The sequence below is a fragment of the Canis aureus genome, chromosome 14 (genome assembly GCF_053574225.1).
Source record: "Canis aureus isolate CA01 chromosome 14, VMU_Caureus_v.1.0, whole genome shotgun sequence".
NCBI lineage: Eukaryota > Metazoa > Chordata > Mammalia > Carnivora > Canidae > Canis > Canis aureus.
In genome coordinates, this window is record NC_135624.1 from 66,281,215 (window position 1) to 66,301,267 (window position 20,053).

Here is a 20,053-nt window from a genome sequence, read left to right on the forward strand (position 1 = left end):
TTTGAATTCCTGACTTTAATTCAGTGCCCGTGCTGTTCAGAATTTTCTGTAGTTTTTTTTTTTTTTAAGATTTTATTTATTTATTCATGAGAGACAGAGAGAGAGAGAGGCAGAGACACAGGCAGAGGGAGAAGCAGGCTCCATGCAGGGAGCCCAATGCAGGACTCGATCCCAGGACTCTAGGACCATGCCCTGGGCTGAAGGCAGACACCCAACCACTGAGCCACCCAGGTGTCCCCTGTAGGTTTTTTAAATTGATATTGTGTTGCTTGGCTTCGATTTTGGTTAAGAATGATTTAGGTGCTGCTATGTGAGAAAGCACTTTCCTGAGTATAAGTTAGATATTTGGGGAGAGTGTCTAAATTCCTAAGCTGCTCAATTACCACAACTCATGCTCTCTGCTCTAATAGTTGAAACCATACCTGTTGACATCCCATGGTATATGCTTAAATATTCCCTTTGAAGTACATAAAATCATTAATATATCACAGCATATGGTAATATGAATTGCATAGTACTTGCACTTAACCTAGATAAATTTTTAAAGCAATAGTAAGAGTAAAAAACAATGAGAAATAGTATATTAAATAATACAGGCTATGTTACTTGACATTCTATTTAATTAGGAATGTCCAGGAGTGAACATAACATAGAAATATAAATATGCTCTACCTTCAGACAGTCTTGCTTCCTACATGTCTCTTAGAACTCAGGCATCATACTTCATTATATGTGAGTCTGTAGATGAAAGATATGACTTATTGTTCATTCAGCATGGCCCATAAACCTGAGACAGCCACCACCTCTGGTATCAATCAGAGAAACTGATCTTATCAAGTACTGGAGAGAAAAACCAGCCATGTTGGATTCACTGAGAGGCAGTAGATTGTTCTCCAGCATGGTACCTTCAAGAACAATTTTCATAGACCTTAAAACCTATTATCCCATTAGGTAGGATTTTTCTATATGTATGGGAAAATAAGATTTCTGCATATTTTATGGTATATATTGTGTATCATATGTTCTGTATATATTATATCATTGCTAATATATAACATTTTATATAAAGAAATTATTTGTATTATTTTCTGGTCAATAATGTTGAATTGTACACATATTGTCCTACCTGCTACAAACAGACATCAGAGCAAAACATTTTTAAAATTAATAAACATAGTTGTTCTAGAAAACAAGAACAAGGGATCCCTGGGTGGCGCAGCGGTTTGGCGCCTGCCTTTGGCCCAGGGCGTGATCCTGGAGACCCGGGATCGAATCCCATATCAGGCTCCCGATGCATGGAGCCTGCTTCTCCCTCTGCCTGTGTCTCTGCCTCTCTCTCTCTCTCTCTATCATAAGTAAATAAATAAAAATTAAAAAAAAAGAAAAAAAAAAAAAAAAACCTTTTAAAAAAAAAAAAAAGAAAACAAGAACAAGAGATCTCTGTAGACCAGAGTAAGGATATTTTCCTAAAAGAAGAAGGCAAAAAAAAAAAAAGAAAGAAAAAGGCAATGGGGAACAAATAAAGTTCAGAACAGTCAGAGCTGTGAAATCAGTCCATAGGCAGGCAAGGGTTGGAACCCAAGTGAGTGCTTGGAAAAAGGTGCCAGTATCTTTATGCCCACACAAGTTGTGTGTGTAGCTCACAGCCACATCTATACAACTTGTGTAAAACTGGGTGCTGGGAAAAATGCCACCTGCTTTTGACTCTCGGCTGACCTAAGGACAGCAATACCTCCTGACATTTAGCTTGGGGCTCCTGCAACACAGCTCGTACAGTTATGGGAGCCCAGAGCTGAGCCTTAACAGGAGCATTTCTAGAAATAGAACTGTAAAGAGTGTAGCCCTGAGTGTCAGACTTGCAGAGGAGCCAGACTGCCAGTGGAGCCTATGCAGAGGCCACCACAACCTTGCTTATAAGAGAGCAGAATGGAAAAAAAAAAAAAGACAGCAGGATGCTCTCGGAGGAGACACTCTGTGGAAAATGACTACATAGGCACTTCACAAAGACAATGAAAGACAAACAACAAACTGGTAAACAAGAAAAGCTGATAGTGAGGAAAATAGATATACTAGTACAACCAAAAAAGGACTTCAAAATAAGGACTTTTGATGCCATTAGTAAGATAAGAGATTTCAGCCATGAGAGAAGAATGAAAGTTTAAAAACAAGAATATGGGGTTATGCCACAAGAATAGATAATTATGAAGAATAAATAATAAGAAACATTGGCAATAAAAAATGTAGTTATTGGAATTAAAAAATAAAACTTTAAAAGCAAACTGAATAGCAATGAGCACAGCAGAAAAATAAGTCCACTGGGATAATTAAATGAACTTATCTCAGAATTCAACTTGTGATATGGACAATAATTCAAGAAACTCCTCCAGGAGAGGATAGTAGGGATAATATAGATAGCATCTTAAAGGAGGATCACTGATAATTTTATGACACTAAAGAGAGATAATGAGTTTGAAAAGATTCACTGTGATGAGAAATACTAAAGCAAAATAATTATATTTAGACACATAATATTAAAACTTCAGAACATTAACAATCCTAAGTTTTACAAGGGTAAAAGAAAGTATTTGTAAATGAACAAGGATCTGAGTGAAGACTGATTAATTATCAATGGTTGTGGATGCCGGAAGACAATGGAGTAATGTCTTCAAAAATTTGAGGAAGAAAACTGATTGATTTTTTTTTTAAAGATTTACTGATTTATTTGAGAGAGAGAAAATGATTGAGGGGGAGGGGCAGAGTGAGAGGAAGAAGCAGACTCCCCGCTGAGGAGGGAGCGGGTTGTGCGGCTCCATCCCAGGACCTCAATCATGACCTGAGCCTAAGGCACATGCTTAACCATCTGAGCCACCTAGGTGCGCTGAGGGGGAAAAAATTAAGGTTCTTACCTAGTCGAACTATCACTCAGAAGTGATAGTGAAACAAAGAAAGTTCTAGATATATAAGGACTCAAAGTTTGTCTCCTTTAGAATGAGTCCCTAAAACATCAGTAGAAGGCATGATGTTAAGGTGAGCTCTCCCTCCAAAATATGTCTGTCTGAGGGCAGAATGTGTAGAGTAACACTCAATCTAATATGGCTGAAGTTGGAAATAAAATTTTCAACCAACAATACTACAGGATCTGTGTGAAGAAAGATTATGGAGGCTGAGTAAAAGTGTGGGACAAAGAAAAAACCACATCAGCTCAGCTCTTCAGAGCCTCTGTCTCTTCTCTGAAACTCATTAAAGCCATGGGCCACTGTCCCCACCCTCAGGCCTGGAGAAGTAGCTCAGAGTTTTTGCATAGGGAGACTGGCTGGAAGAACGGAGAGCAATGTAGGTCTTTCTAAGGACAATGACTTTATTTGGAGAGACTAAAGGGAAGATCAAGCCTTGAAGGCACTTTTAAAAATAATGGAGATTTTGGTGGTAGACGAGGAGGCGAGGAGTTCTTGAGAGCAACATGCTAAATCACAGATCAGCTGTATGTTTAACAGAGATACAAGGAAAAATAGAACCAGGAAAACGCCTCCTGTGAGTGGGACAAACGACTGGCCTCAAAGATTATCTCTGTAAAGAAGCTTAAATCTAACTGATTCACACTACAGAGCAATTTGTTCCTCAGGGTATTGTTGAAACACTAGAGCAATCAATTGACAATTAGTGGAGCCTAAAAGCTGGGTTTGATACCAACAGTGAAAGACTAAAATAAATTTATAATCTCTACTATAGAATACACTACAATTTTCCTGGATGTGTGTAGTCATTAGGAGCAAAATTAGGAGAGAGGAGGAAAAAAGAAAGTGATGGCACAAAACGTAACATCACAAAAATTTAAGTTGCATGTAACTAGATTGTGGAACATTTTACAATAAAGAATTATATAAATAAATTTATGCCATGAAATTTTAGAACCTCGATATTTTTATTTTTTATTTTTTTATTAAACTTTTGTTTTATTGGGTCTCAAAATTCTGTGACAGATTTTTGGTCAAGTGGTTTCCATTAAAAAGTACTGATTTTAAAAACTAATAACTTAAAACTGCCACACACACAAAACAAATGGTCCACACAACATTCTCCCTTCCTTCTGAGGGTTTTACGATGCGCTGTTCTCATTAACCAGACTTTTACTATTCAACCCAAGTGGCCGATTGACACAGTTCTGAGGCCGTTCTTCCACCACCGATCAAGACTGGGGTGGCAGGTGTTGGGGATAATACTCATTTAGCCTCCTGGGCTTTCTGGGCAGACTGGGGGACTCTGCCAGCTCCAGCTGCCTTCTTGTCCTCCGCTTTGAGGACATCCGCGCCACCGTCTGTCTCATGTCACGAGCAGCAAAACGGCCCAGAGGAGGGTGGTCAGAGAAGCTCTCAACACACATAGGTTTGCCAGGAACCACATCCCCAGATTTCACGAACTTGGGACCATCTTCCAGCTTCTTTGCAGAACGACGATCTATCTTCCCCTTCAGCTCCGCAAACCTGCAAGCGCTGTGAGCTGCGGGACGGCCCAGCACAGGTGCGTGTCCAGCACCGATTTGGCCTGGAGGTTCAGGAGGATCACCTGAGCCGCGAAGCCAGCTGCTTCCACGGGTGGGTCCTTGTTGCTGTCGCCGGCCGCGTCGCCGCGACGAACATCTTTGACAGACACGCTCTTGACATCGAAGCCCACGTTGTCCCCAGGAAGAGCCTCACTCCAGCATCACGGTGCATTTCCACAGACTTTCCTTCGGGTGTAACATTGACCGGAGCAAGGTGACCCCCTGCCAGGCCGAAGAACACCAGCCCCCCTCGGCCCCGGGCCGGTACCGACACCACCGATTTTGCAGGCGTCCCGGAGAGGCAGGTGCAAGGGCTTGGCAGGTGGACGAGTCGGCGGCGGGATGCAGCCAGAGCTCCGAGCAGTGGGTTCCCGCATCCCCGCCCTCACGGGTGACTTTCCATCCCTTGACCCAAGGCATGTTAGCCCCTGGCTCCAGCCTGTCGTCACCTTTCCAGCCAGAGACGGCACAAGTGGTGCTGCTGCGTGGGGCGTAGCCAAGCTCCGTGGTGCGGGTGCTGACTTCCTGGGCGATGTCCTCGGGGCTCCTCGGGCTGTGGGGTGGCTCAGTGGGATCCGTTTCGTTAACACCAACGATTGGTTGTTTCACGCCCAGTGTGTAAGCCAGAGGGCACGCTCACGGGTCTGCCCATTCCCCGAGACCCTGCTTCAAATTCACCGACACCAGCGGCAACGACCAGGACAGCACAGTCAGCCTGACGTGTGCCCGGAATCATGGTTTTGATAAAGTCTCTGTGTCCTGGGGCATCAGTGATGGTCACATAACACCGCTGGTCTCCACGGGGAATTTCCACAGGGACACATCAGTGGTGATGGCACGGGATCCCTGGGCGGCGCGTAGATCAGATGGCCAGTAGTGGTAGACTTGCCCGAGTCTACGTGTCCAATGACGACGATGTTGATGTGAGTCCTTTCCTGTCCCATTTTGGTTTAGGTTTAGCGGTGGTTTTCACGACACCTGTGTTCTGGTGGCAAAACTGTTGCAGGAAAAAAAAAAAAGCAGTATTTTTAAACCTAAGGGGAAAACATGACCAAAACTAACCTAAGAAGTAGGAAATCTGATTATTAAGTATAAAATAAGTCGAAAGACTAGGGTTCTTCATATTTAAAAAATAAAAGTAATAAGAGGCTCTGAGATAATTTCTGTTAATTCTTTATAAAATATATTATTGTGCCTTATACAAACTGATTTGTGGGAAAAGAAGAAAGGGAAAGGAGAAGGGGAGAGGAAATTTTATTTTATTTTTTTTAATTTTTATTTATTTATGATAGTCAGAGAGAGAGGGAGAGGCAGAGACACAGGCAGAGGGAGAAGCAGGCTCCATGCACCGGGAGCCCGATGTGAGTTTCGATCCCGGGTCTCCAGGATCAGCCCTGGGCCAAAGGCAGGCGCCAAACCGCTGCACCACCCAGGGATCCCGAGAGGAAATTTTAAAACTCAGAGACAAACACATATGTATGTATGTGTGTATGAAATAAAGGTGTCGTCAAACTTTGAGAGAAATAGCAATCCAATACATAGTATTAGAACAATTGGCTTCCTGTTTTGGAAGAAAAAAAATCCAATTAGGTTCCTACCTCATACCATACATAAAAATTAATTACAGATGGAAGTAATAATAATAATAATAAAATGAATTATTGGAGATTTTAATGGAAAAACATCTCCATGAATTTCAACCAGGTAAAGCTTTCTTAGAAAAGATATAGACACAAATGAAAAATCAACAACAACAAAAAAAATGACACAATTCAATGCATCAGATTTGTTTGTTTATTTATTTATTTGAGAGAGAGAAAAAAAGAATTACCGTTGAGCATGGAGCCTTATGCTAGGCTCAGTCTCACAACCCTGAGTTCATGACCTAGACTGAAATCAAGTCAGAAACTCAGTCAATTGAGCCACCCAGAGGCCCCCAACATATCAAATTTTTAAAACCTATAGACAAGGTGCCCATTAAAGTTAAAATAAAATATAAAGCATTATATTGGGACAAAAAATCTTCATTATATCCAGTATATATATATATATATTTATTATGTAAACCTAAGGTCTCACATATTTATCACTGAACCAACCTACTAGGACAGAAGCATAGAAATGGTAGAAAATGGTTTTCCCAGTAAAACATGTCTATTGTCCAGGGGACATGATGTTACAGCATGATGCGGTAGGAGCAAGGGATATCGTATAGCACATATACATGTGCCATATCATGTGCGATTACTTGTAGGCCCAGCTTGGCTCTCTCCCATGTCTCCTCTTGAGGTTGTCTCTGATTGTATCCAGCTTCCATCCAAATGCACCGGGGAATGCACAGTTTCTACTTTTATTTCTTGGCCAGGAATTGCATGACCCTGAAAGTCTTATGAGAAGACAACACAGTGGGTGGGGCCAGTGAGCTTGAGACCTCAGGTCTTGGGAAGCCACCCTGGATCCAATGGTGACAGAAACTTACCATGGTAAGGAACAGTCTCATATAAATAAATCTTTTTAAATGATCATGAAAAATACAAAAACCTAATTTTAAAAGGGGTGATTTATAAAAGACGTTTAAATAGTAAATATGAAAAATTTCTCAATGTCACTAATAATCAGGTAAATGCCAACTCAAAATGAGATACTTTTTCACACATCAGATTGGCAAAGAATAAAGTCTGACGATATTAAATGTTGGCAAGGATGTAGGAAAGCATATACTTGTAAACACGCTGAAAGAGATGTGCTTCATGGCAGTCACTCCAGAAGGTAACTTGAAAATGTTAATAAATCTGAAAATGTGCCTATCATATGGTGTAGAGATCTCATTTTTCAAGTGACTAAAGAGAAATCTGCTGGTATAATCAAAAATGTTTACTGCAGTTTGTTTTAATAGTGAATAACTAAAAATAGTGAAAGTGTTCACCAGTAGAGGAATAGATAAATAGAATGGGTGCATGCATACAACAGATAACACTTGAATACTGTAGACTTATAGGTATTGATGTGAACCTTCTTTATAAAAATGTATTCACCTAAAATAATATAATCATGGGACTCTGCTTCTGACCAAGATATAGGAACAGGGTGTTTTCCTTGCCTGAAACAACTGGAAAACACACACACACACACACACACACAAGATATATGAAAAAGCAATTTACATTCACTAGACTCAGCAACTCTCCCTTGAGACATAAGAAACTAATAAGGTGAGCACTTTGATTATCCCATCTGGGCTTGAGGGTTTCAAGGCTGTGCCATGAGATGGGGGTCACCCTGGTAAAGCACACAGGACTTTCTGAGCTGAGGAGAATGAGCCTTGAGTCTGGGAAGACCATAGTGGCTGAAGTTCACAGGACACAGTATCGCTAAGAGGCTGCAGAGAGAGAGACTCAGATGGGGGGGCTGGGGGGGTGGGGGGATGGGGCATTCAGTACTCAGGGTGCATGTATATAAGGAAACTTATACAGAGAAAGAATCACCTAAAAGGAATGGAGAGAACAGTGCCCAGCACCTACATAGAGCCAGGAATAGTGCCTATTTCTATTTTCCAGACCGGAAAAACCCAAGATCCACAGACCTTTGGGTGGAATACATAGAAAATATATGCAGTTGAACATACCTCTAGCCAGACTGATTAGGGAAAACAAATAGAAAAGACAAATTGCCAGTATCAAGAATGAGAGAGTTGATGTAATTACAAATTCTAACATGTTAAAAGGATAATAAGGGAATATGATGAAAAATGTATGCCAATAAATTTAACAGGTTAGATGAAATGAACCAATTTTTTTTGAAAGACACGAAGTACCAAAGCTCACTCAAGAAGAAAGCTAGAGGGCCTCCTGGGTGGCTCAGTGATTGAGCATCTGCCTTCAGCTCAGGTCATGATCCCGTGGTCCTGGGATCGAGTCCCACATCGGGCTCCCTGCAAGGAGCTTGTTTCTCCCTCAGCCTATGTCTCTGCCTCTCTCTGTGTGTCTCCCATGAATAAATAAATAAAATCTTTAAAAAAAGAAAAAAAGAAGAAAGCTAGAACCTAAATAGCCCTATATCTATCAAAGGAATTACATTTATAAAGTTCATCCCACAAAGAAATCTCAATGCCCAAATGGCTTCACTGGTGAATTTTACCTAGCATTTAAAGAAGTATTGGGGCAGCCCCGGTGGCCCAGCGGTTTAGCACCACCTTCAGCCTGGGGTGTGATCTTGGAGACCCTGGATAGAGTCCCACGTCGGGCTCCCAGTGCATGGAGCCTGCTTCTCCCTCTGCCTGTGTCTCTGCCTCTCTCTCTCTCTCTCTCTTTCTCTATCTGTCACGAATAAATAAATAAAATTTAAAAAAAATAAAGAAGTATTACCAGTTCTATACCAACTCTTCCAGAAAATTGAAAAAGAAGGAACACTTCCCAACTGGCCAGCATTACTCTGATACTAAAACTAGACAAAGATTACAAGAATAGAAAACTATAGACTGCTATCTCTTGTGAATATAGATGCAAATATTCTGACCAAAACTTTTGCAAATTTAATATATTAAAAGAATAATGCATCATGACCAAATGAAGTCTACCACAGGAATGCAAGATTGGTCTAACTTTCAAAAAGAGCAACCCATGTAATTCACCATTTTAACAAACTAAAACCGACCAAACAAAAATAATAATATATTTTAAAGATTTTATTTATTTATTCATGAGAGACACACACACAGAGAGAGAGAGAGAGAGAGAGAGGCAGAGACACAGGCAGAGGGAGAAGCAGGCTCCATGCAGGGAACCCTACGTAAGACTCCATCCTGGGTCTCCAAGATCACACCCCAGGCTGACGGTGGCGCTAAACTGCTGGGCCACTGGGGCTGCCCCAAAAAATAATAATTTTTAAAAATCTCAATAGCCCCAGAAATCACAGTTGACCAAATCCATCATTCGTCCCACAAAAACTCTCAGCAGAGTGAGAAAGAGACTTCTTCAACCTAATAAATAGCATTTATGAAAACCTTCCAGCTAACATCATACTTCACAGTAAAAGAATGAATACTTTCCCCCGAAGATCAAGAACAAGACAAAGTCTGCCCTCTGACCACTTCAATCTAACATTCTACTGGAGGTTCTGTCCAGTGTAATCAGGTAAGGAAAGTGATAGAGTATATCCAGGTTGGGAAGGAAGAAGTAAAATGGTCTTTATTTTCAGACAACATGATTATCTGAAAATCCTGTGGAATCTACAAAACAACTGCTAGAATTTGTGAGTCAGGTTGGCAAGTTTGCAAGATACATGGTCAGTATAATAATAGTAATTATATAATAATTATATAATAATCATTAACACCTATGTGCTTACCCCTTCCCAAGAAGTAAAATATTACCAGTAACTTGCATCTAGTATGTGCTTCTTATTCCATCCCTATGTTTTAAGAGCCTCTCCATGTTTTATGTGTAGTTTATATGCAGGAGCATATAAATGTAGACAAAGGAATGAGAAAAAGATTAGAAGATTAGGAGAATACACAGCAGTCTAGCAAGGGGATAAGAATGGGGATTAAGTTCGAGTTATACTTTACCTATATCTACAGTTCTAATATTTTAAAGGACAATAAAGTGCAAACATAGAAAAAACACTTGAAGTAAATATGCCAAGTGTTTATATTTGTTAAATCTGAGTGGTGGCATTATGGGGGGTTCTTTTTTTTTTCTTCCTACTTTCTGCGTTATTACTTTGTTTTTCATATATCTTTCTATGTTACTTCTCTATGTTGTTTAAATTTCCAGAAACAAAAAGGAGGTGATTTTTATATAACATCATAAATGAGAAGTTCTGATGTACAGTGGTCTGAAGGAGTAATAAAAGACCTTTCAAAAAAAAAAAAAAAGACCTTTCATGTTATCATAAGTGGAGGTATTAGGGATCTCTTAGAAAACAAATTCACTGCCCATTACAATTGGTAGAATATACGTCGATTTCTAACTTGCATCTTTCAAGTATTTTATTTATGACCAATTTGTTTGTTTGTCTTACTTCATACTGTTGTAGTAGAACAAGTCATGCCAAAATTCTGTGGCACAAACAACAGTCATTATTATAACTCCCAGCTCTGGTTTGCTGGGAGATTGATCCCTGGGCTAGGCTGAGCTGACCTCAGATTGATTGATTTGTGTCTCTAGAAGTGTCTGTGAGTCTGCTGGGTCTCTCCTCTGCTCCTTAACCTGGGACCAGCACACAGGCCCAGATGTGAGTTTATAGTGATTGCGGGGTTGCCAAAGGGCAAGTGGAAAGATGCAAGACCTTTTGGGGGGAGGTTTTGAACTAGCATATTGTCATTTCTGCCTTATTCTGTTGGACTGATTGATTTCTACAGCCAGGCTCAGATTCTAAGCATGGAAAATAGACTCCATCTCTTAAATAAAGAGACTGCAAAGTCATGTGTTAAGGAGTTTGAATACAGGGGGAATAGGGATAAAGAATTAGGGCCTTTAATGCATTTCACGACTTAATATATACTTATATATGTAAACATAAAACACATTTTTATGAAGGATTTTTTTATTATGTGTCTTCCTCTTATGTCATGCTATGCTATTTCTTAAAAAAAAAAAATGCTGATGGGTACTGGATTGTTTCAAGACTCATTAATGGGTCACAGACCACAGTTTAAAAAATACTCTCATCAGTGGGAGAGACTGTGTTGTGTGAATGGAAGTTTCAGTTCCTGGGTTCCAGAGGGAAGGCTTTTACAGGAGGATCTTCACTTGCATAAAGACAGCAGGAAGCAGAGTAGCAAACACAAAGCAGTTTATAAGGACAGGACACTCTCAATGGGAGGATGGGCAGACCCAGACTTGGCAACCACCCTGAGGCCACAGGGGTCCTTTCCTTTTATGTGGGCAGGGTCTTGGGTCACAGACAGGGTAGTCTCTAATGGAAGCTGCTTCCAGTCATTTGACAGACTCCTCCCACAGGTTGGGAAGGGGAGTGTTTGATGCTACAAGGTTTGTACTGGAAATGTCACGGCAGCTTTCCCCCCTGGTGGGGAGGGCAGTAAAACCGCAATGCAAATTGCATTTAGGAATTTCCTTCGGGGCAGAGGTGAGAGAGGAGAGCACGGGTTCTGCTCTGAGGTCTTGGAAGCCACAAGGCTAAGATGTTGAGGGGTCTGGGAAGCCACAAAGTCGGGATGATGTGGTCCCAGGCTTCTAAGGTGTGATGTTGTGCTTCTAATGTGTAACCTATGTATCGCCGTCCTTGCTTCTAGCTCCCGTCTAACTATCAATACCATGTTATAACATAGCATATGCAGGTACGATAACTTTCTCTTCTTCCACTTTTTTTTTTTTTTTTTTGTCCAGAATAATGTGTGAATGATTCTGGCATATCCTGAGCATGAATTGGGTAATTTCCAGATGCCAGGCAATGTGCTAGGCATTTTATATGCATCATTTCATTTACTTCTCTAGCCATTTTTATGAAGTTGTTATTATTCTAGATATATAGGTAAAGAAACTGGGACTGAAATTGAAATAGGCATTTCTTCAAGGTTACCCAGGTTTTAACTGTACAGCCTGAGATTTAAACCTGAATCTTAGATGTTGGGCAAGGAACAGAGGAGGCTAGACAAGCATTTAAACTTTGCCATGACTAGTATTTTTGTCATGGATAATCCTAAATATATAGATTAGTAAAATAGTAATTTGATACATATACAACCTGCCAAGTTTAATATTTCTTTATCAACACTTGTCTAGCAACAAGCTTTCTAGAGCAGTACTTGTCTAGTAAAAATCTAGACAAGATCCCTAGTTTTATGTGGTAGATAAAGAAGAAAGGCAGTTTATCTAATTCGCACATGTGGAGGCTTCATTATTTTCTTTTTTTTTTTTTCATTATTTTCTTTTAAGAAGCAAAGCACTGTTAAATTGTCTTCCCAACATACTTTAAACATGATAGATTAAAGTCAGTTATCTATGCTTGAGATTCTGGTAGTTGTAGATCTGGCTTAATTCTTTTTTTTTTTTTTAAAGATTTTATTTATTTATTCGTGATAGACACAGAGAGAGAGAGAGAGAGAGAGGGAGAGACACAGGCAGAGGGAGAAGCAGGCTCCATGCAGGGAGCCTGACATGGGACTTGATCCCAGGTCTCCAGGATCTGGCCCTGGGCTGAAGGCGGCGCTAAACCACTGAGCCACCCAGGTGCCCTGGTTTAATTCTAAAAACATTTCAGTTTTTTGGTGATCAATTATCTAGACCAACCGCTGTATCCTTAAACATCTGTTAGCCTACCCCCTCCCAATTGTTATTGACTTTTTCATTAATATCTTTTAAAAGTTCATTTGAAGTAGTAAAAAACTCAAGCTTCATCTATTTGGACTCTCCTTCTAGCTTCCCTGAGGTTGTGTGTAAGGACCCAGACATGGTGGGGCACTTAGTTCTCACTATTATGCTCCTTAACTGTCTTCCAATGAACTATCCTTCATCTCATCTGGTCCTCAGCCAACTGTCTACACATGCACTGGCCCTTGTGTTTCCAGTGGCTTATCACTCTGCAACAGGAAACTCTATTTTTTTGTTGTTGTTGTTTAAGACTTTATTTATTCATGAGAGACACAGAAAGAGAGAGAGAGAGGCAGAGACACAGAGCCTGATGCGGGACTCGATCCCAGGACCCCGGGATCACAACCTGAACCAAAGGCAGACACTCAACCACTGAGCCACCCAGGCATCCCTGCAGTGGTAAACTCTTAACTAAGTGTCTAAGGCATCTGCCTAGGCTCTTCTTAGATACATTTAATTATTTGGAGCCATGACACCTTCTGAACCTCCACCCAGACCATGAGGAAAAGATGCCTTTGTTTTTGAACATCCCAAACCAATACTGGATTTTTTGCCAACTCTCCAAGACACAGCCCAAGGCACATTGACTGGCAACGTCTCCCTGGGAACCTCTCAAGTCTTAAGCTCTCACCACCTCTTCCAACTGTCCTGACTTTATATTTAGCCTTTTTTCTAGCTTGAGTCCCTCTATCTTTCCTAAGTGTTAGTCTTTTGAAATCCAAGAGCCAGAGAGGAATTCCTTCTTCTCTCTCCTCTTTCCTGTCTGTATCACTTCTCTGAGTCTGTAAGCACAGATGGTCTCAGCCACAGCTTGACTGCTTCAAGGAGGTGTGTGGCATTAAGCTCTGATGGCTGCTTTTTGTAAACCAAGTGCCTAATAAGCTAGGCCTAAGAGTTTTGATTGCCAAGGCATACACTTCAAAGAGGCATCCATTTCAAAGATGGCTATCTCCAGTAAACACCTCTCCAGCTACTAGATAAAGAGCCAGGCTGGCCCTCCCTGCCAGAGATCTTGGTTGGTTTTGATAACTGAGCACTTGGGCTGCTTTGTGTTTTCTCTTCCTGCACTTTAAATTTCCACCCTAACCCACAATGAAAGCAGAATCCCAGGCCTGTATATCTCTCCTTATGGGTGACTTCACTGTGTGCCCATGGTGTGCTGTCATACAAATAATAAACTTTTCCTTTTTCTCAAAGTTTCCTGATGGTTATTGCTGACAATGTCTTACAGTCATAATAAAAGCCACAAGGGCTGGTCCAGCCACAAAACTGGTTACCAATAGGCTGACACCAGCCCACAATGAGACAGGAGAAGGGAAGGTCTAGGACTATAGACAAAGGGAATTACAGGGATTATCCAAAAATGTTTTGTGTTTCCTGAATATCGGGTCTCTTTTGTATGCATTATTGAGACTATCTGGCCTTTAAGAGCTACATCCTTAAAGAAAAGGAATTGGACTCCCTAGTTTTCAAATTTGACTCTGGGGAACCTAAGGGGCTGTTGGCTGGCTGTAGAGCACCACCCCCCAACCCCATCTCTTGGCAACTAGTACATTTCTCCTTGCTTTGATAATGTTACATATTGAGCTTGGTAAACATTTTTCCTTTAAAGAAAGGGGTTAAAAATGTTTGAAATCCATTCCATTTGACTTTAATACTCTGTGTATATAGCATAGTGGTTAGTAATATAGCCCCCTGCCCATTACCCCCACTGTCCTTCAACCTCTACTCATGCCCCAGATGCACCAATGTCTATTTGAAGGGAACAAGGTTTGGTTGATGAGAGGAAGAAAAGAGAAGTGTGCATCCAGCTCCTACAAGTTCACTGGATTTTGGAGAGAAAAGATTCAAGGCAGAAGCTGAGGGAACTACTCAAGAGTGATCCTGTGAATTTCTGAGAACAAAGGGATTCCATACTCCTAAATGATCAAATATGGCAAAGAGCAGGATCCTGCTAGCCCTCAGTTCTGTGAGAAACCTGGCATTGTTCTGGCACCCCAAGGATTAGAGGCTTTGTTAGATATCCAGAGATTGTCCTTGGTATGGACAGTATATTCTAATGATATGCATCACAGCCAAATAAATACCCAATAGGAACCAAAGAAGCCAGAGAAAAAGAAAATATGCTCTGTAGTCATTGCCACTGACTCACTAGTTTATAAATAACTTTTTGAAGGTTCCTAGAAATAACAGGGGGGCTTTGGGAGGAAGACACTGAAGTACTCTTACTAGTATTGTAGGTTCTATTTAGGATACAGTTAGCCATCATATGACTCTCAAAGCAAATAATGCTGAAGAAAGCTTTTCTAATCTAGAGAGAAACGTACACATTCATACAAATTCCACTGCAATTACTCTTGTTATTTATGTAGAAGGACAACTTCCATCGGCAGGAGTGATCCACCTGAATAAGCATTTCCATGGTGTTACTTTTATATCTGAACAAGAGTTCTGGTTTTGTTCCCAGCCTCACCTCTGACTCATCATTGTGAAACTAAGAAATCATTTAGCCTCTCAGCACCTCAAAATCTCTCTTCTGTGAATGAGGATAATGGGTAAACCTTCTCTTGCTTCACTGAATTGTTGTGAAGTTTAATTAGATAATGTTTGCACAGCCCTTTGAACTCTACTAATTAAATTGATGTGTAAATATGGTGCTTCCTTTTATCAGGATGCCTTGACTGAGCCGTTTCATAAAGACTTAAAGATGACCACGATAGGAGGATTCATAAGGAAGGGATTTTTTTTTTTTTAGTTCATGTGAACTCAATTCTGACATTGTCAAATAGACATCTGAAAATATTCAGTTTGAATTCTAATTAATAGGACTAAGGATATAGCCTCAAACTTGCTCAAGGGGTAATGGTTACACCTTCATATCAGGGTAAACTTAGCACCTAGGCTATACTATTGTGCTCTGTGTGTGCTTTAGGTATTGGTGTTGTTGGGGGTTTTTTTTAAAGATTTTTTAAAGATTTTATCTATTCATGAGCAACACAGAGAGAGAGGCAGAGACATAGGCAGAGGGAGAAGCAGGCTCCCCACAGGGATCCCCCAGGACCCTGGGATCACAACCTGAGCCAAAGGTGAACACTCAATCATTGAGCCACCGAGGTGGCCCCCTTTTAAAGATTTTATTTAGTTATTTGAGAAAGTGCAAGAGTACAAGTGGGGGAGGGGCAGAGGGACATGCAGAGGCCTCACAGAGCAAGGAGACCCTGAGATCATGACCTGAACTAGAGTCAGATGCTTAACTGACTGAGGCATCCAGGTGCCCCTTATTGGCATTGTTTTTAAGGTGTTATGTTTATTCATTATATTTCACTAAGAAAACACTGGTGATTTATTTTATATTTGTCATATAAGGAATCACCCAATAACAGATTTGTAGTCATCTAATAAGAAAGTCATAACTTTTGAAGTAGCGTGATTCAGTGTAGCTCACCCATGGGTTAGTCTACTTATCAATGAAAGAGATTTTCACCTACGATAGAGAAATCCTAGATAAATCAGAAATCCACTTACTAAATTTTCTAATGAGAATAGTTCACCATAAAATAATTATCCCAATTATTTCTGAAAATCTGTATTAATAATAGGTCTTTTTTTTCTCTCAGAAATAAATTCATAGATGGATTAATTGGCTTGGGGAAAAAAACATAAGCCTTCCTCTATAAACTGGCCTTGGGCTTTACCGTGTAATTATATTTGTAAGCTAGAATTTTTTAATGATGATATCATAAGTATGTAGCAATTAAATTTCATGTATTACTGAATATCCCAGTATATAGAATTGAAATGTTTTATCAGGAATTTAGACAATTGAGAGTTTTGAAAACTATTAAATATCAGGATGGGAGTTCATAACAGCAAATGCTTCTGTAAAATCTAATACCTACTTTATTATACATAAGTAATGTTTCTTCTGTCGTCTGTACTTCTGGAATATATTTGCTGATGGACCAGCTTAATATAAAAGTACTTTGAACTGTTAGAAACTTCAGATTCCACTTCTGATTCTTATCTTCTGAAATGGATTCTCTGTCCTGAGTCCTCATCTGAATGAAAGAGTAGAATTCCAGGAATTCTTTAGGCCCTGGCTGAGGACTTGTGAGAAGTGTGGTGTGAAGTGCCTTAGTAGACTCTAGGCATAGCAGGCCCAGATGGGTACAGTGTTGATATTTTCAGAAGAAGGCAAATAAGTATTGATTATTATGATCTAAAGAGACACTAAAGAAAACAAAATACAAATCTAAAACCACAATATATTGCCTCAGGAGGTTCAAAGACAATAGAATTTGAGTTTGCTACTATAGGAAACAGGGAATGGATATTCCATTTATGGCTCTAAAATTCTGAATGAAAATACATCCTTACCCACTGGGGTTTTTAACTAGGAGGATGAATGTTTTAAGAATCAGTTCTCTATTAGTTTTACTCTAACTTGAGCTTATTTTGGAAAACAAACCTTTCTAGATTTTGGAAAATCTTTAACACTGGCTTTCAGCTCAGAATAAGACTGGATCTTAAAACCAAAGCAGTTTTCCTTGCACTCTGGAGGTTTCTGGCCAGCCAGGAGAGAAAGGAACAAGTCAGAAGAAAATGGCAGAAATAGCTGAGGAATAATAGGATGAAGGCTATTAGGATTGTACTGAGATTTGGAGGAATCTAGAAGAGACACCAATTTTAGGTTTTTATCTTTTGTTTGCCGTGGCCAAGACATCTTTTAAGGGAACAGTTTTGGATTCTGAATACCTTTGGAAAATTCCTCAAAAACAGTAAAAAACGCAGACCACTGGATGTGTGGAATTCTGTTCCTTTACGCTGTAACATAAGTCTCCAACAAACACTTTTGTTCACCTCAAAAGTTCTTCAAGATGGCTATTATAATTCTAAATTATTCTTGGTGGAATAATGCCATTTAGAAAGGTAATCATAAGAATTTGGGAATTGGTATAAACATGTAAGAAGCAGGAGTCTATATCAGAGGGAATAAGAGTGTTGGTACTGAGGCAAATCCAGGAGAGTCTGGGACTGGTGAGTTGAAAGTGCTGCTTGTATACCTTGTGCCTCACCCCCCCCGCCCCCCTTGTCTAATGGCTGGCCTGTCTCCAGCTACAAACCTGACCAATTTGTGGCTCTCCCCAGACAGAAAGGTTTGGGGAGATTTCACAGACAAAACAAGGCTCTTGTTTTATGAAGAAAGTTCTCATAAAATTTTACTTAGTGACCTGAGGCATAGTTTTTCCACAGGATTTTCCAAAGTTCAGAAGATACTCTCTGAATTTCTCAATTCCTAGGGCCAGTTTGAAGAATGGATTTATCCAGGTTACTCACATATCCTCCCTGTGAACTTCTCCCATATAGATATACAACAAAAATGACAGGGACATAGACAAATTTCATTCTAAGTAATGACTGATCTCTACTAAGGATAAAAGATTTTTAAATTAAAAAAAAAAAGATTTTTAAATGATCAGGTAATCAAAGATTCCTAAAGAGGGTTCCTTATTCATAGAAGACAAAATAAATCCAGCATTTGGGGAGCTTTAATAAAAGAAACCAAAGTTCAGACTCAAAACAAGACTGACCTCATCATTCCAGTCAGAGAGACCAATAGCTCCCTATCTCAGCAAGAGGCTCTAGGAGCCACAGAGGCACCCATGGTTTTGAGTTGAGATCTTGAGTCATGGCCAAGAGTGATTATTGATGAGATCTTCATGGGTCCCCAATATTGTTGAGTACTGGCTCTCCCTAAATACCCAAACAATCCATTGATAAAACAATCTGAGCTTATGGTTATAGAAGCGTGGGAAAACACTGTCTTAGCAGTCTTTTAGGAAGAGCGCTGTCCTGGAGCTTCCTAAAATCATCCAGCCTGTGAAGGTTGATTCTGAGCTTCTCTTTCTATGTTCAGTTGATGTCATTTGCCATAGAACAGTATTTATACCACAGAAATCATAAAATTCCACAAATCAGGGATGCCCCCTCAGCTCCCAAAAGCCAGTTTGCCTTAGTAGTGTCTTGGGGTATAGAAGCAAATTTGGGATTCTTAGATGTTGAAATTTGTTTTAAGGCAAATCTTTTAATGTGGAGGCTTGCTTAGAATTAGGTAAGGATCATCATATAAAAGGCTAGGATTGGTGGGTAAACAAGGAGAGGATTTTGAAGCAAGGATTTTCGAGAGTCTTGGAGAACAAATAGTCATTTGATACTATCTACTGAAAAGTCAAACAATTGGATGTTAATTAAAATGAGTTTTTAAATAACTTCTCAAGACAGTGAAATTATTTGCAACTTCTGTCTTTCAGAGCAAGAGTTTCCTGGAATAATAAAGTCATCTTGATGAAGATAGTAGAATAATAAAGTCATATTAATGTATACAGTAAGCTATGTGGGTGTGGATAGTTTCGGTTCTCACCTACAATGCTTGAGTCTTCAAATTATGTAAGAATTAAGGATAGGTTTCCATGGAATGATCACAGCAAAAATAAATTAATAAATCAATCAATAAAAATAAAGCTCATAGGAAATAGTTATTTGAACTATAAGAAAAGTTCATTTTCAACTTTCACAAAATGTAAAAAAAAAAAAACAAAAACAAAAAACCCAAAACCCCAAAAAACAGAAAACAACAACTAATAGCATTTAAAACCTATTGGTGTTAAATATTCACCAAATATTTATTTATTTATTTATTTATTTATTTATTTATTTATTTATTTATTTTTAAGATTTTATTTATTTATTCATGAGAGACATAGAGAGAGGCAGAGACATAGGCAGAGGGAGAAGCAGGCTCGATGCAAGGAGCCTGATGTGGGACTCAATCCTGGGACTCCAGGATCACACCCTGAGCCAAAGGCAGGCACTAAGCCGCTGAGCTACCCCAGGAGTCCCTTTTACCAAATATTTAAATAGTTTTTAATTCTATACCACTGTAACTCAAGTGATAAGAATTTAAATATATTGCATTTGTATACTTGGAGAGCTAAATATATCATGTCTAAGAAATCTCTTTTCAGTGCCTTTAAAAATATAATTAATGAACTCCGTGGTCCTGGAGTCCTGGGATCAAGTCCCACATCGGGCTCCCTGCACGGAGCCTGTTCTCTCTCTGCCTCTCTCTGTGTGTCTTTCATGAATAAATAAATAAAATCTTTTAAAAAATAATAAAATA

The 20,053-nt window shown here is 39.7% G+C and overlaps 1 protein-coding gene across 15 annotated transcripts in view; it reads left to right on the forward strand.

Annotated features, from left to right (window-relative positions):
* MTHFD2L (methylenetetrahydrofolate dehydrogenase (NADP+ dependent) 2 like) overlaps positions 1 to 20,053 on the forward strand; it is a 134,474-nt gene that overhangs the window by 75,560 nt on the left and 38,861 nt on the right. The window contains exon 8 of one of the 15 annotated variants that reach the window (XM_077848352.1): positions 9,550 to 9,683. The exons of 12 other annotated variants lie outside the window; for them this stretch is intronic. In XM_077848352.1, the coding sequence (XP_077704478.1) occupies positions 9,550 to 9,668 (119 nt within the window). In that variant the 3' untranslated portion in view covers positions 9,669 to 9,683. Of the gene's footprint in view, positions 1 to 6,905; positions 7,351 to 9,549; positions 9,684 to 9,736; positions 9,769 to 20,053 lie in introns of those variants that run through there. 2 more of the 15 variants (XM_077848355.1, XM_077848356.1) reach the window with 2 other exon arrangements.